The 17,672-nt window shown below is 39.9% G+C and overlaps 1 protein-coding gene across 5 annotated transcripts in view; it reads right to left on the bottom strand.

Moving 5' to 3' along the window:
* LOC109936292 (kinesin-like protein KIF27) overlaps positions 1–17,672 on the bottom strand; it is a 109,091-nt gene that overhangs the window by 71,815 nt on the left and 19,604 nt on the right. For all 5 annotated transcript variants that reach the window (XM_048592885.1, XM_048592898.1, XM_048592905.1 and 2 more), the window contains exons 6-7: positions 15,989–16,132; positions 1,067–1,291 (exon numbers count right to left, since the gene is read on the bottom strand). In XM_048592885.1, coding sequence (XP_048448842.1) covers positions 1,067–1,291; positions 15,989–16,132 — 369 coding nt within the window. The remainder of the gene's footprint in view (positions 1–1,066; positions 1,292–15,988; positions 16,133–17,672) is intronic.

Raw genomic sequence — 17,672 nt, 5'->3', positions numbered from 1 at the left:
TGATGAAGGGTCTAGGCCCGAAATGTCAGCCTTTCTGCTCCTATGATGCTGCTTGGCCTGCTGTGTTCATCCAGCCCTGCACCTTGTTGTCTCGGATTCTCCAGCATCTGCAGTTCCTACTATCTCTGACATAATTTCAGTGTAAGGGTAGGCTATATAACATACATTTCTACATACAGAGAGTTGTAAAACTTTAGCATTCTCTACCCCAGAAGGCTATGGATCAATAGATTTCTGAAGATGAATGACTTCAAGGAATAAGGAGTTAGCGTGGGAAAATAGTCATGAGGTAGCTGATCAGCTATGATCTAATTGAAAGATGCAACAGGCTCGATGGGCCAACTGGCCTACTCCTGTTCCTACGTTTCTGTGTTCCTATGGTAATTACAAAGAAGCAAAAATTATATCAGGTCTGTTTTTCATGCAGGGAGCTGTTATCATCTGAAATGCCTGGACCTGCCCCCATTCACTACCACCCAAGAGCCAATCCCATGTTCACCTGCTTTGAACCCAATCCTTCCTTCTCCTGCTTCACCTTGACCCTTGTTCATCCCTAAGAGTTGATCTCCTTCAACCCCATGCAGTCTTTCTGGAACTGCTCCCCACATTTCCCATTACAGATCAGATCGACTTCTGCTCTCCCAACAAACCCCTAGACTCAGGCAGGTTCAATAGAAGCATTCAACATGGAATGAGATGTTATTTAAAAAGGAACAGTACATAAAGTTATGTCCAGAGGGGTGGCAAGGGGACATGGAAACTGAAGTGAAACTATTGACCCCAGAAAAATATTGAGAAACCCAAAAGAGATTACAAAGATCGGAGAACCTAACTTTGAAACCCCTTTCTCCCATGCACTGGCAGGAAGCAGACAAGGCAGACATTAAGAGGTATTTCATCCTTAAAAGGTGTTCAGAAAGCAACTTGTGGTTGTGAGCCAAGTTTCCACCAGCACCGAGTGAAAATAATCCCACTTTTTTTATATTTTAATCTCATTTGAATACCATCACCACATACCTTAGGTTTAATCATATGAAAGTTTCATTTTCTATCAATGAACACAAACCTTCCTAGAATCTGTACAGGGAGTAGCTTGATTGGACTGTATTACATTGAAAGACTTAAGATGAATCTTTAATAATGGTACACTGTGTGGTCTTCTTGCTGTGGTCACAGCTAAAGGTACTTCCTCGGAACCTCTGCTATGAATTGAAACTTTTTCAGTTTTAAGGAGCTGTAATTCTTCTTGGAGTTGATCCATAACAAGTTGTTGTTCAACTATTTTGTCATTCTGCAAATGTAAAATGAAAAGGAAAACAGCAAAGTTACAATGAACCAAAGGAATCCTAATTTTCTTACATTTTTCTCATATTCTATGGGAGTAAAGACAAAGAGACAGACAGTAATTGCATACTTCAAATCCAGCAGATGCATTTCTCCAAAGCCTAAGGTAATTAAAAAATCACAGATCTTTTTATTTTGTCGCTATTTTTTCAGAAAAAAAGTTGTACGTGATTTTCAGGGTTTTTGTACATGATTTTCTTGGCCTTACATTTCAGAAAGGGTAGGGATAAAGTTTGTCATGCAACAATTTGGAAGCTGTCAACAGAAATCCATTTCTTGAATTAATCTTTTGATCAGCCGTCCAAATATTGGCCTTTTAAAGAAAAACATAGCACAGAGTAGTGCCCTGAGACAGTTTTTTTGTCATTTATACTGCTATGTAGCTGTGGTGGTAATAATAAGTTAGTTTACAAAGAAAAAGTACCCAGCAGAAAATTGACAGTTGAGAAATAAGCTTGCATAATATATCAGACATTTTTTCTGCAGCCTTGATCAATAGTTTGAAGAAATTGTAGGTGATGAATGGAGAGTCCAGATAACTATTTGTCTCCTGAAGCACCCGAGCCCCTGACTGACCAACAGCCTTATCTATCTAGCCTCTGCTTTCAATTTTTACAATTTTTTTTTCTAATCAACCTGTTCAGAGATGTTTTGACACACTCTGGAGCAAGTAGAACTGAAACCCAGGTCTCCTGACTCAGAGACAGGGACTCAACAACTGTCCCACAGCAGCCCCACAATAAACTTCTTTTTTTTTTAAATGTTTTTTCATAACCAGAAGTGCTGTTACATACAACTGAACTGTCTTTGTTCATCAACAAATCACCCATTTTTTTTCCATCTATAAACCAGCACCATTAAATCACCCATGTTTTCTGATTGATTAATTTACGTGCAAAGTCCATTAAGAGCAATGTGAACCATCAAAGGTGAGGGGGTTTAAATTAAAATGGAGTTGGAAATGGCCTCACAATGCCTATCTACACAAGATTAAGTGGTTTCAAGTGTTTTGCACCTTTAGCTATTGAGATTTTAAAGGGTCCAGATGATTAACACTTCGACTGGACATAGTGGAATGGAATTTTTTCACGTTGCAACCCCTGCCAATGCTCAGGATCAAGAAGTTAGTGCAGCTGACATCATATTATGTGTTCACACCATACTGAATCCAGAAGCTAGTGCAAATAACATCACTGCGAGTCCATTGTTGCTGCCTGTCCTTCACTGCCCGGTTCTCTTCTCCCCTCAATGACCTACTTGCCGCTGCCCTTGCAACACCAGTCTCTGTTCCCTTCTCTGCTCCACTTGCTGCCTGGTTTGCCACTTTGTCCAGGGAGTCAGGCAGTGAATAAGGCAATGGGTGGGTCAGTGAGTGCTCTTTCTGCGAGCTCTTCTGGGTCAGTCATTGTGCAATTTGTTTCAGGAGAAGTAGGCTGCTGTACTAAATAAAACTACACTTAAAAGTATGAAGTCGGTACATAATTCCTCACTGTCACAGGCAGTGGCACCAGATATACTGTGTTTGCATGAGCTGTGAGTGTGTTCCCAACAGTTGTGCTGTCAGCAAATGCAACCTTTTTTTTTAAACATAGAGGTAAGTTATCAATGTATGACATTTTTTACAGCCTTTTTTTGCATATAACTGTGACCATGGGGAGAAATTGAGTGAAGGGCCATATCCTTAATTCGCTGCAGCCAACAGTCTCTGTGACCGCCTCTGAACATTTCTCAAGGTCAGCTAACTCGACTGTAGTTAGCATCCATTCCCAGTAACAAAGAACCCATACTTGTAGCATTTACTCCTGAAGCAAGCAGATCTAGCCAGCAAATTTCCTGACATCACCTACTATTATGGATGAAAACCTGGCCCATTGAAAGGAGAATGTCATCGGCTACCTCATTTAGTTTAGAAGTGTCAATCCTTTTTGAAAAGTGAAATGATTACAATTAGATGCATCATAAATAGCATATACTTTCCTTGTGATCATAAATAAATTGCACACATTGGGAGATAGTCTGTGCATGTTGTGAAAGAAACATGTAGTTTGTCATGTCGCTTTGAAGCAGTAGAAACAGCACAAGAATGGGTGCAAAGGGAGAAGCTTGGCTACTTTTATGCTTCTGATCTCCTAAGTATGCCTGGCAACAATTTCTGTCCCCTCAGGAGAGATAACATTTTATTCCGTTTAGTCTGGCTGTATCTGAAAATATCTACCTAAGCATCTGTGGACTTCTTTTCTTGCCTTCTTCCAACATCTCAATTCCGTGCTGTATGACTCTACTGCAAGAACTACACACTTCATTGCTGAGAGGGGAGCACTTTCTACCTGTTCCACTGCTATTTGTTTACTTGTCACATGTCTTCCAATGCATCAGATTAAATAGAGTAATGAAAGAAAGCAAAATTATTTGAGTTAGAATAAAGCCAAGAAAATTGTTGAAACCACAGATGAAAATCTTAGGGTCTTATGAGTGTTTTTTAAAATGAAAATATTTCCTTCTTGGGAGCCAGTATAGGTCAATGAGCACAGGGGAGATAGGGGAATGGAGTCTGCAACGGTTTAAGACATGGATAACAGACTTCTGTACAATTTCAAAATTATGAAGGTAAATTTGGGAGAATATGAGTATGTGGGAATAGTTGAGTCTAGCGGTAATGAAGGCATGATGAGGCCTTCGGCAAATTCCAATATATATATTACAGTCTTTTATATTAACCTGAAGGAAACCTGAAAAGAAATTCAAGAAGAATATGCTGTGACTGTATTACCTATTGAAGGAGTTATTGAGAATGAAAAGAGAAACCATAAAAATCAAAAGTAATCCTCAAGATAACCTGAAGAAAATCCCTGTTAAAAAATGTTATACTCACGTGTTTACATATTTTATAAATTAGTGCATGGGATCAAGGAGGAGATATGGACTTTCTCGTGAAGTTGATGAGAGGAAGTTTAAGACACAACATACAGAGGACATCATGTGGCATAACATGTGATAGCCATCAATGGGTCTTTCAGCAAAATGAATGAAGTACAAAGCTGCTTTAAGGTAAGTGTGGCAGGGGTTTGGGAACCAGATCGGTAGGTCAGCACGTGTAGCGACCGATAAGAAAGTAGCGGTTAAGTCAAGTAAATCTAAAAGGAGGAACAAGCAGTGCCTGGTTAATGCACACAGTGGGACTGGCGGTCTGAAGTGTATTTATTTCAATGCAAGGAATAATGCAGGTAAGGCAGATGAGCTTAGAGCCTGGATTAGTACATGGAGCTACGATGGTGTAGCCATTACAGAAACTTGGTTGTAAGGACAACAGGACTGGCAGCTCAATGTTTCAGGTTTCAAATGTTTCAAGTGAAATAGAGAGGGCTGTAACAAGGGGTGGGGCAGTTGCATTTTTGATTAAGGAGAATGTCATAGAGGATACCTTTGAGGGCTCATCCAGCGAGGCCAGGTGGATAGACCTCAGAAAAAAAAGGGGCAATCACTACACTGGGGTTATATTATAGGTTTCCCAATAGCCAGCAGGACTTGGGAACAAATATGTAGGCAGATCATGGAAAGATGTAAAAACAACAGCATGGTTGTAGTGGGGATTTTAATTTCCATAATATTGATGGGGACTCCCTTAATTCCAGAGGCTTAGACAGGGCATGGTTTGTTAGGTACATCTTGAAGGTTTCTTGAAACAACATGTAGATAGTCCAACTAGGAAAGAAGCCATATCAGACCTTTGGGCAATGATCCATTGAGGAAGCAGGAAAAAACTTAAACAAGGAATTAGGAGGGCTAAATGGGGCCATGTAATGTTCTTGGTGAGTAGGATTAAGGAAAATCCCAAGGCATTTTATACATAAGACCAAGAGGGTAGCTAGAATAGGGTGGATTCAAAGCAAGGACAAAGCTGGAAATATATGCATGGAGTCAAGGAAGTCGGTGAGGTCCTTAATGAGTACTTCACATTGGTATTCAGCAAGGAGAAGGTCACAAATAATGATAAGATTAGGGAGGGTTATGTTGATATTCTAGGGCATGTTGACATTAAGAAGGAGGTAGTGATGGGTGTCTTTAAAAACATTAAGGGCCTGATGGGATCTGTCCCAGGATTCTGAGGGACGCAAGGAGATTTCTGGGGCTTTTGCAGGGATCTTTGTATCCTCTTTAGCTGCACGCAAAGTCCCAGAAGATTGAAGAATCGTCAATGTTGTTCCTTTGTTTAAGAAAGGTAACAGAGATAATCTAGGAAATTATAAGATGGTGAGCCTTATATAGTGATAGGAAAATTGTTGGAGAAGATTCTTAGGGACAGGATTTACTCGCATCAAGAAAATAATGGACTTACCAGGGAAAGTTAACATGGTTTTGTGTGTAGGAGGTCCTAGCTCACAAATTTTATTGAGATTTTGAGGAAGTGATGAAGGATGAGGGTAGGGTAGTTGATGTTGTCTACATGGATTTTATTAAAGCATTTGATGAGATCCTTCACGTCAGGTTAGTCCAGAAGCCTAAGTGATATGGGATTCATGGTGAGTTGGTAAGTTGGATACAAAATTGGCTTGGTCATAGAAGACAAAGAATAGTTGTGGAGGGGTGTTTTTTTGATTGGAGGTCTGTGACCAGTGGTGTTCTGCAAGGATCAGTGCTGGGACCTCTGTTGTTAGGAATTTATACAAATGATTTGGATGAAAATGTAGGAGGTCTGATTAGTCCTGACAACATGGAGATTGGTGGAGTTGTGGATATTGAGGAAGGTTGCCAAAGGATACAGCAAGATATAGTTGGTTGGAAAGTTGGGCAGGGAAATGGCAGATGGAGTTTAATCTGAACAAGTGTGAAGTGATGCATTGTGGGAATTCAAATGCAACAGGAAAATATACAGTAAATGGGAGGACGCTTAAGAGTACTGATACACAGAGAGACCTTGGGTTGCAAGACGGTAGCTCCCTGAAAGTGACAAAACAAGTGGATATGGTGTAAAGAAGGTTTATAGCATGTTTGCCTTTATTGGTTGGGGCATTTAGTATAAAAGTTGGCAAGTCACGTTGCTGCTATGTAAGTCTTTAGTTGGACTACATTTGGAGTAGTTTGCAGTTCTGGTTGCCACACATTAGGAAGAATATGAAGGTTTTGGAGAGGGTGCAAAAAAGTGTTTAACAAGATGTTGCTTGGATTGGAGTGTATTAGCTACAAGGATACAATGGATTGATTTCGCTAGAGCATTAGAGACTGAGGGGCGACCCGAAAGAAGTATACAAAATTATGAGACGCATTGGGTGGATAGTCAGAGTTTTTTTCCCAGGGTGGAAATGTCAAATACAAGGGGTGTTAAGTTTAAAGTGAGAGGGGGAAGAGTTTAAAAGAGATGTGAGAGGAAAGACTTTTATACAGAGTGTGGTAGGTGCCTCAACACACTACCAGGATAGGTGCAGAATGGATACAATAGCAATGCTTAAGACACATTTAGACAGACATTAACATGCAGAGAATAAAGGGATACTGGCCACGTGCTGGCAGATGGGCTAGATTAGCATGGTCAGTACAGGCAAGGTGGGCAAAAGAGCCCATTCCTTTGCTGTACTGTTCTATGTTCTATGCTTATATTCTAAATTTCATAACATTAGCTCCTTATCAAATAACTGTATTGAAGCAAGGGAATTTGGTGTTAGTGAAAAATGAATGCGAGAATACCAGAAGGAGGAATCCCTGAAGAAGATATCAGAGACCAAATGTGCTATATCAGAATATGGACCAGCCATTGGCTTAATCTTGAAAAGTATATTTTGGAATGAGTGCTCAAAAATCATCAGAATACTTACACTTCAGACCATCAGCTAGTTTCAACGGAGTGGCTGTACAACCACATAGACTAGTGCTGTGACATATGAATAGTGACTACAACAGCAGATCAGAGACTAGGAATACTGCGGCAAGTAACTCATTCTTCACTCCCCAAAGCCTGTTCATCAACTGCAAGGCACAAGTCAGGAGTGTGATAGAATACTCCCTACTTGCCTGATGGGTGCAGTTCCAACAACACTCAAGAAGCTTTACACATCCTAAACAAAACCAGATCTACAGGCATCCTTTCCCTCCAACACCAATGCTCAGTTGTAGTAATGTGTACTATCTAAAATATGCACTGCAGAAATTCACCAAAGATCCTTAGCTTGTATTTTCCAAACCCGCAACGACTTCCATCTAGAAGGTCAAGAGCAGCAGATACACAGAAGCACAGGTTTCCCTCCAAACGACTCACCATCCTGACTTGGAAATATATCGCTGCTCCTTCACTATCCTGGGTCAAAATCCTGAAATTCCCACCCTAAGGCCATTGTGGGTCTACTTACAGCACATGGACTGCAACAGTTTAAGAGCCAGACACCGTCAAGGGCAATTGGGGACAGACATTAAATATTGGCCAACCAGTGATACCTGCATCCTATTAGTGAATAGATTGCTTAGAGACTCCAAAATGCCTCAATCCTAAAATGATCAGATTCTAGTGATTCATCAGCAGCAGCAAAAGCAGGAGAACCTATGAAGTCACATGGATGAAATGCCAACGAACATCAATACGCCTAGCAGCCAAACTGTGAAGTGCAAGAAGACTTCTAGTGAAAATAATAGGATATGAGAAGACAAGATTCACATTAATACTATCCACTACGATCAACAGAACAGAATTAAATTATATGGTAATTTTCAAATGTAAACCTTGTGAAATCATAAATCAGACTGGGAGGAATGTACAGCAATTCAACATCACCACCAAGCAGATGAGAACAGCGAAGCTACATGAGAAGTGTGTCATTGGGAGATTAAAAAATGGCAGCAAAGTGCCCCTTTAGTCTGTTTCTATCCAGCAGAACCAAAGTGTGACATCAAAGGAAAACAAATAAATGATTGGTGGGTATTTCATCTGCGTCTCTTTTGATTGGCCAAGTAGTGTAAATCAGGAGATATTATTACAGCTGAAGAGTGCAGTTAGGAAATTCACTTTTATAATATTTAATATTAAATGAATTAACTACATATAATCAAGATGACTGCGCAGGTGATGTGTTACAACTGTAGTCTGCGGAAGCTAGTGATTGCCAGTGTGATAGAAAGTGAACACATTTGCAGCAAGTATTGGCTGCTAAAGGAACTGCAGCTCAGAATTAATGAGTTGGAGTTCACACTGTGGACACTGAAACACATCCGGAAGAGGAAGCGTTACATGGCACTGTGTTTCAGGAGACAGTCACAACCCTTAAATTAATCATATATTATTTCATTCATGGTCAGAAATAGGAGAGGGTAACTGTGAGTGAAACAGGTATTGGGATCCAGAAATTAGCCCTTGCCCAATAGGTACAGGTTCTTTCTTCAGATATGTACCAGGACACAGAGTGCAGAAGGTAGGCAAACTGGCCAAAGCACTGTAGTATAGAGTAAGTGGGGGAAGAAAAGAGAATTGTAGTAGTAACATGGGATAGCATTCTTGGGTGAACAGATATTGCTCTCTGCAGCAAAGACGGAGAGTCCTGAAGACTGTGTTGCTTACTTGGTGCTAAGGTTCAGCAGATCTGTTCTAAGCTGGAGAGAAACTTAAAGTGGGAGGGGAAGGATCCCCTGTTGCATTCCACTTAGGTATAAACACAGAGGTATGACTAGGAAAGAAGTTCTGCTGAGGGATTACAAGCAGCTCAAGGTTAAATTACAAAGCAGAACCACAAAAGTAATAGTCTCAGGATTCCTATTTGAGCCACAACCAAATTGGTTTAGGGTAAATAAGTGCTTCAAAAATTAGTGGGGAGAAATAGTTTTCTGTTCATGAGACACTAGCACTGATACTGGGGAAGGAGGGAGCTGTTCTGTTGGAATGGGCTTCATTTGAACTATGCTAGGACTAGTGTCCTGGCAAATTGTATAACTAAAGTTTTTAAAATAATAAGTGGAGGACGGGGGTGTTCATAGAATTATAGAGTATAGAAGAGGCCCTTTGGCCATTGAATCAGCAACAACAAAATACACTAAAACTAGTCCAAATTTGCTCCACTGGGCTATTAGTCTTAAATGCTATGACAATTTAAATGCTTATCTAAGTACTTTTTTTAAAGGTTGTAAGGTGTCCTGTCTCCCAGGCAGTACATTCCAGATTCCCACCACCATCTGGGTGAAAATAATCCCGTCTAAACCTCCTGTTTCATCTTAAATTTATGTACCATTGTTATTTATCCTTCAACTAAGGGGAACAGCTGCTTTCTATCCATCATTTACATGCCCTCATAATCTTATATACCTCAATCTAGTCTGTCCTCAGCTTTCTCTGCTCTAAAGAAAACATCCCAAGCTTATCCAGCCTTTCTTCCTAACTAAACTTTCCATCTCAGGCAACATCCTGGTGAATCTCCTCTGCACTCCCTCCAGTGCAATCACATCCTTCCTTTAATGTGATGATCAGAACTGCATATTACTCCAACTGTGGTCTAACCAAAGTTTTGTACAGCTCCAGCATAACTTCCCTGCTCTTATGAACTATATCACAACTGATAAGGGCAAGCGACCCATATGCCTGAACTGTCTTATTAACCTGTCCTGACACCTTCATGGATCTGATCTGCCCATCTGACTAATCTGACTATATCCACCTGTAACCAAAGATGTTCTTCCTCACAATTAACCACCCAGCCAATTTTACTTACTGTTCCCTCCAACATTTTCTTCTCTATCATTTACATAGATCATAAATAAGGGGCACATACTGATCCCTGTAGGACACCCTAGACACCAGCCTCCAGTCACACTGCCTTCTCCCGCAACCCTCTGTCTCCTACCACTAAACCAATTTTGGATCCAATTTTTCAAGTTACCCCGGATCCTATATACTTTTACCTTCTTTATCAGTCTCCTGTGTGGGACCTTGTCAAAAGCTTTGCTGAAATCCATATAAACTACATCATCTGTACTACCTTCACCTACATACCAGGTTATCTCCCTGAAAAATTCAATCAAGTTTATTAGCTGTGACCTCCCCTTGACAAAGCCATGCTGACTATCCCTGATCAAATCTTGCCTCTCCAAATGAAGATTAATTCTCTCCTTCAGAATTTTCTCCTACAGTTTCTCCACCACTGATGAGAGACTCACTGGTCTGTAATCCCCTACTTCCCCTCTTCAAAAATGGAACCACATTAGTTGTCCTCCAGCATCTTCCATGTGGCCAAATAGGAATTAAAAAGTTGGGTCAGAGCCCCTGTAATTTCCTCCTTTATTTACCACAGCAGCTTGGTATTCAACTCATCAGGACCTGGGGTTATGTCAATGTTCAAGCCTGCCAAAACCTCCAATACCTGTTCCGAGGAAGGGTCACCAAACCCGAAATGTTAACTGTTTTTTACCTTAACACATGCTGCCAGACCTGCTGAGCTTTTCCAGCAACTTCTGTTTTTGTATCCACAGATCTTTCGTTTTTTCTGCAGTACTTCCTTACTGCCTATGTCAAACTGTTCAAGAACCTCACAGTCCCACTTCCCAAATTCTGTATTGACATAGAATAATAGAATCCATACAGTGTAGATAGAGGCCATTCAGCCCACTGAAGTCTGCAGCGCCTCTCCGAACAGCATCCCACCCTATTCCCGTAACCTCACATTTGCCATAGTTAACTACCTAGCCTTCACGCTACAGGGCAATTTAGCATGGCCAATCCACCTAACCTGCACATCTTTGGACAATGGGCTTCAACAAGACATTCATGGATCATGTCCATGCCAAATAGAACAAATGGATGGCTGATGGTGAAAACAGCCTTGACAAAGAATGGAAATATTTGTGCTGCCTTCTTAATATTTTCTTTTTCAAATCTTGTGATGCTATTAATGCACTAAGTATATGTCATCAAAAAAATACATAACATCCAATTCAGCAAATGGAAAATAAGATGATTTATTGTAAAGCGATGATGATGCTATAGTTAAAGTGACATAGAATGCATTTGATAAACTTTGTATTGGATGCTAAAGACAATGAATTTGACAGTTTAAATGCACTGATTGTGGTTAAAGGTATCTTTGGACCATTAATTAATGAAATAAACTTGTCACATTAATTTAATATGAATTACCTTGTGTTTTTATCCTGACAGTTCAAAACGGCAATCACCCAAACTTTTGCTTCACATTTTATATTGGGTGTAAAAGTCAACTGCCGTTTCTGGAAAGAATTTTCGATGTTTCAAAGGTTAACTAATATGGTGCAATCTGCTGTACATGCTCATAAAATAATCAGAACATACTCAGTTTAGGAATCTGGCATGAATAATAAAGTTTCTGTTTGCAAGATTCTATGTCCTTGAGCATCTTCAGTCTCTAATAACCTGGTTATCATTGGTTATTTGTTACATATCAATACATGATAAAATATATATTAATTATATAATTATTTTGAATAATTATATTAATTATGTTGACAGTTCAATCTGCTGAAAGGGATTTTATACAGTTAACAAATCCCATTCTTCTTAATTCCCTCAGGTAAGGATATGTCGATAACATGAAATTCCTCTATGAAATTAACTCACATCATCACAAAAGGATTGGAATGAATGAGAAGACAGCTGAAATGTTGAACTATAAACTGAGAAATCAAATTTTAAAGCCCACTCTGGTGATATTTGAACTTTAAGGGAAAATTTTACTGCCACGGTTATGAAGTGATTGAAAAGGAAGAAAAACAAGACAAAAGGAAATCACATATTTTACTAAGTGACAATTTGACTCAGTTAATAACACTTCATTATTGCTGTCAAATCTGCGAGTGGGTTGACATTCTTAGCAGGGAACATCCCTCATGCAGTCCATTTGTGACTAGCTTCCTCATAAACTGAGCACGAGATCTTTTACATGTTTTCCTGGGCAAGTTTAAGTAAAAATCTGATTTAAAATCTAAAACCCTAATGCTGTAAGATCATAAAACCATAACATCACAAAAAATTGGAACAGGAGTAGGCTGTTCAATCCCCGAGTCTGCTCCACCATTCAAGTGCCTGATAGCTGAGGCAAAATGGCTGATCTGACATTCTTCACGTAAACTATCCTGCTGTTTCCCTGTAACCCTTGATTCCCCGACTGATCAAGAATCTATTTATAGAGTCATACAGACCTAAAATACCGAAAACGGCTCTTCGGGCCATTGCATCCATGCCATTCAAAAAACAACCACTGACCCATTAGAATCCTACTTTTCAGCTCTAGGCCCATAGCCTTGTATGCCTTGGCATTGCAAGTGCACATCTAAATACTTCTTAATGTTATAATGGTTTCTGCCTCTACCACCCTTCCAGGCCGTGAGTTCCAGATACTCACACCTTCTGGACGTAAAAGATTTTCCTCACATCTACTTCAATCCTTCTGCCTTAACTTAACTTAAATCTATACCCCTGGACATTGATCCTTCCATCGAGGAGAAAAGTTTCTTTTCCCGTCTCCCTTATCTATTTCTCTCATAATTTTATAAAGATCAATCATGTCCCCTTTCATCCTCCTCTACTCTTGAGGAAAACAACCCCAGTCTGTCCAATCTCTCTTTATAACTGAAATTCTCCAGCCCAGGCAACACCTTGGTAAATCTCCTCTGCACCCTCTCCAGTACTATCACAACCCTCCTGTAATTCCAGGAGGGAATTCAGATTCCATTCCATTCCATTCCATTCACCTGCTGTGGATTCCAGACTGCACACAATACTCTAGCTGTGGCCAAAATTACATACAGTTCCAGCATAATCTCCCTGCTCTTAAACTTTATGCCTCAACTAATCAAGGCAAGTGTATCATATGACTTTATAACCAATTTATTCACCTTCCTGATACATTAAGGAACCAATGTTCATGCACACCAAGGTCCCTCTGATCCTCAGTGCTTCATCATATATTCCCTTGCCTTTTTTGTCCTGCATATATTTATCTTGAATTCCATTTGCTACTGATCAACCCATCTAATCAGTCCATCTGTATCCTCCAGTAACCTAGGGCTAGCTTCCTCACTATTTACCACCTCAAATTTTTGTATCATCAGCGAACTTACAGATCAACCCTCCTACATTCAAGTCCAATTCATTTATATAAACTACAAACAGCAAAGACCCATAACACTGACCCTGGTGGGACCCCACTGACACAGACTTACAGTTAGAAAAACATCCCTCATCTATCATTCTCTGCCAGTCAACCAATTGTAGTTCTAATTTTAAAAGCCTTATCAAAAATAGACAACATCAAATGTGTTGCCTTCATTTACACACCCGGTCACCTTTTCAACAAATTCAATAACATTGGTTAGACATGACCTCCTTAACAAAACCATGTTGATTGTTCTCGATTAATCACTATCTCTCCAAATGTAGATTAATTCTGTCCCTTAGAATTGCAGCCAATAGTTTCCCCACCACTGAACTTAGACTGACCGGCCTGTAGTTTCCTGTTTAAGCCCTTGCAACCTTCTTGAATAATGGTACCACAGAGACCATCCTTCAGTCCTCTTTTGCAAGTGCCCCTGCTATTTCCTTCCTTACCTCACTCATTATGGAATACATTTCGTCTGGCCCTGGAGATTTATCTACTTTAAAGCCTGCCAGACGACTCAGAACCTCCTCCCTGTCACTGGTAAATTCTGTAATTGTATCACAGGTCTTCTCCCTGATTTTTATACCCATATTGTCCCTCTCATTAGTGAAACTGACCTAAAGTATTCCTTTAGAACGCCATCTACATCCTCTAGCTAAACGCACAAATTACCACTTTAGTCCTTAATGGGTTCTACTCTATCCTCATTATCCTTTTACCCTGAATGTACCTGTAAATCAACTTACGAATCCCTTCATTTACCTGTCAATACACTCTCTTATCCATTTTTAGCTCTCCTCATCTACCTTTTAAGTTCCCTTTTGTACATTCTATAGCCCTCTACGGGGTCTGTTGTTTTGAGCCTTTGCCGTTTGCCATAACCCTCTCTTTTTCTGTTAATCTGATCGTGTCTATTGTTTGCTATCCAGTGTTCACAGAATTTGATGGTCTTATCCTTTTTCTTTGTTGGAACATGTTGACTCTATATTGTCTATATTTCTTTCTTGAATGAATCCCATTTTTCTGAGACAGATTCAACTGAAAGTATTTGCTCCCAGTTCACTCAGGCAAAATCATGCCTGATCAGACACCTTCAATTAAGAACTTTGATTTCAAGCTCATCCAAGGCCTTTTCCATAAGAATTTGAATCTAACAAGTTATGATCACTGTCTGAAAAATGCTCTCTTACTGTTACTTCAGCCACTTGCCTGACTTCATTACCAAAAATTAAATCCAGAACCGGTCCCTTTCTTGTACAGTATTTTATGTACTGGCTTAAAAAGCTGTCCTGGATGCATTTTAAGAATTCCGTTCCGTCCAAACCTTTTACACAATGACTACTGCAGTTAATGTAGGGAAAGTTAAAATCCCCGACTCTCACTACCCCATTACTTTTACACTTCCCTGAAATTTGCCTACTCGCCCGCTTTTTTCATTTCTCTCATACTGGCAGGGGGGCTATAGTACACTCACAACAATTTCATTGGTCCTGTTTGGTTTTTAAGTTCCATCCAAATGGCTTCATTTGAGGAGCCTTCTAAGGTATCATCCCTCCTTATTGTGTGCAAAACTTCTTCCCTGCCTCGCCTGAAAACCTTGTATCCTGGAATACTGAGCTGCTAGTCCTGCCCCTCTCTCAATCATGTCTCAGTGAGCTCATAGCCTTAAATATACACAAGGCTCTTCCCTCACAGCTGTCTGTGGCAAGGAGTTCCAAAGACTCACAACCCTCCAAGTCAAGGAATTTCTCTTCATCTCAGTCTTAAATTGGCATCCCTTTATTCTGAGAGTGTGCCATCTGGTCCTAGACTCTCCCATTCTGGAAAACATCCTCTCAGCATTTAGCCTGTCATGCCTGGTAATAATCCAATATGTTTCAATGAGATCACCTTCTCATTCTTCCAAACTCCAGTGAGTAGAGTTCCAACCTGTTTAGCCTTTGCTTATAAGACAATCCCTTCATAACGGGGATCATCCAAGTGAACCTGCTCTGAACTGCCTCAAATCAAATAATATCTTGCCTTAAATAAAGGGATTAAAACAGTTCACAGTATTGCGGACGTAGTCCCAATGGCATATTGTAGGAGTTGCAGTAAAACCTCCCCACTTTTATGCTCCAATGCCTTGAAATAAAGGCCAACATTCCATTCACCTGCTGTGACTGTGTGCTAGTTTTCTGTGTTTTGTGCTCAAGTACCCTAAGTCCCAGTGTGTTGTAGCTTTCTGCAGTTTTTAAACTTATCAAACTGTTGAGTACGCCTATCTTCATTTGCCCGAAGTAGAAATCATTTAATTGTGATTAATCAATACAATAATTTGACAGAAGTATAACAGCTTAACAGTTAAAAATGCTGGAAACACTCAGCAGCATCCGTGGAAAATAAAGTTAACAGTTTTATCAGAACAGGATAGTCATTGGCCTGAAATTTTAATTTGTGTTCCCTCTGCACAGATGCTGCCAGATCACCTGAGCGTTTCTACATTTATGTTTTTATTCCATATTTCCAGCATTTGCAAAATTTTGCTCTGTAGGTATAACACTTACTTGAATGCGACATCTTTCTTGGGATTCTGTCAAAGCTGCCAAATATTCTTCCTTTTCCTGTTCTAAAGCTTGTATGTGCCCGAGTGCATCCTTCAGCTCAGCTGCTTTTAAACCGAATAATTCCTCATCTGTGGCCAGAGCATCCTGGGGAAGATAAAAATAGTAAACAGAACAGTAAACATAACTCATTGCAAATTTCAGATTTAGCATGACGAAGGATGCAAAGTGAAGTTCTCAGAGGCCAATTATTATTTGACAAGTATCAAGTTGATTTGGAAATTACATGAAAGTAAAAAATAAATTACGAAAATAATCCATCTCCTTCATATATGAAAAGGTTAATTTTTTTTCATCTGCATCAAACTGACAAAAATGTTTATTCAATTATTAGGCCTAGATTCAATTCCCACCTGCTTCAGAGGTATGTAATAACATTTCTGAACAGCTTGTTTAGGAAAATAGGTTAAATTAAAAAAAAACCTCTGAACAGGTTGATTACAAAAAAAATGGCAACACTAATGCAATAAATTAAATTGACTTTTAAGCTGATCAAAAAGCATCATGAACTAGAGTTGGATAAAATAAATCCAAAAAAGATACAATGAAACACTTTAATACAGACAATAAATTAGATAGGACAGATGGGAAGAATAGTAGGGCATTAATAAAACCCCTTGGTTCAAACACATAGAGGGAAACCTTCAGATGAACACTGACACCATGGCAGGAAACTCCAGTGAAGAAAATTCAGTGGTAAGCCGATAACAAAGTCCCCCTTCCATCATACAGAGCTGCAGGCAGGCGGAGGTGCTGTAGTCTCGGACTTCCACGCCTTACTGAGGAGGAGGTTCCACCTCCTAGAGCTGCTGACTGGCAGCTCCAACTGAGCTCAAATGTGGGGACAGCCAGACTCACAATGAAGACCCAATGATCCCCATGGTGATTTAAGTTATTGGTATTGAGGAGCTAAGAATTTGGCCGTCTTAGGGCAGGAGGTTTTGAAGTATGAGTGATCAGGAAGGACATGATTTTCGACCTTTTTCAGGAATTCCTCTGATGGGCAAAAGACACTTTCCAGTTGCTTTAAACACTTTTAACAAAAAAAGGATACCCATGCCAACTATACAATGAGCTCAGCCAATTCAGCTTTTAACAATTGTGCATATTAAAAGCTCAACTGACTGTTAATTATTTCATTACATATGGAGTGCAAGCTGTCCATTTCAATATCTCCTCAGGACTGAGTGGGAAGATGGTAGACTAGCCAAGTTATCTAGTTTATGTGCACCCATACCAAAAACACATCCAGCAGGAATGCAAAGTCCAGTCCCATGTTTTGACATGTCAACCTATTCAACCATTACTTACACACACACACACACACACACACACACACAAAGCAGTGTAAAGTTCAGATCTGGAGGTGCGACAGAAATCTCAAGAAAAAAAATGTCAGGTCAGTTTATTGACAAGTTCCAAAATCCAAGAGCACTTTCCAGGGTAGGGTCTATCAAATGTAATCAACCCGAACGTCTGCAGCAGGCATCAATAAAGATTGTTGTGTGATTAATTACTGGCAACTTTCACAACAGTTGGTCATTTCTGCAACAATGCAAACTCCTTGCTATATCAGAAGCGCTGTGCCTAAGTGGAAGTGGTTTCATTGTAGGAGGTGGAGCATGAC

The sequence above is a fragment of the Rhincodon typus genome, chromosome 3 (genome assembly GCF_021869965.1).
Source record: "Rhincodon typus isolate 14 chromosome 3, sRhiTyp1.1, whole genome shotgun sequence".
In the NCBI taxonomy this organism is placed as follows: domain Eukaryota; kingdom Metazoa; phylum Chordata; class Chondrichthyes; order Orectolobiformes; family Rhincodontidae; genus Rhincodon; species Rhincodon typus.
This window is presented reverse-complemented; position numbering and strand designations above follow the sequence as displayed.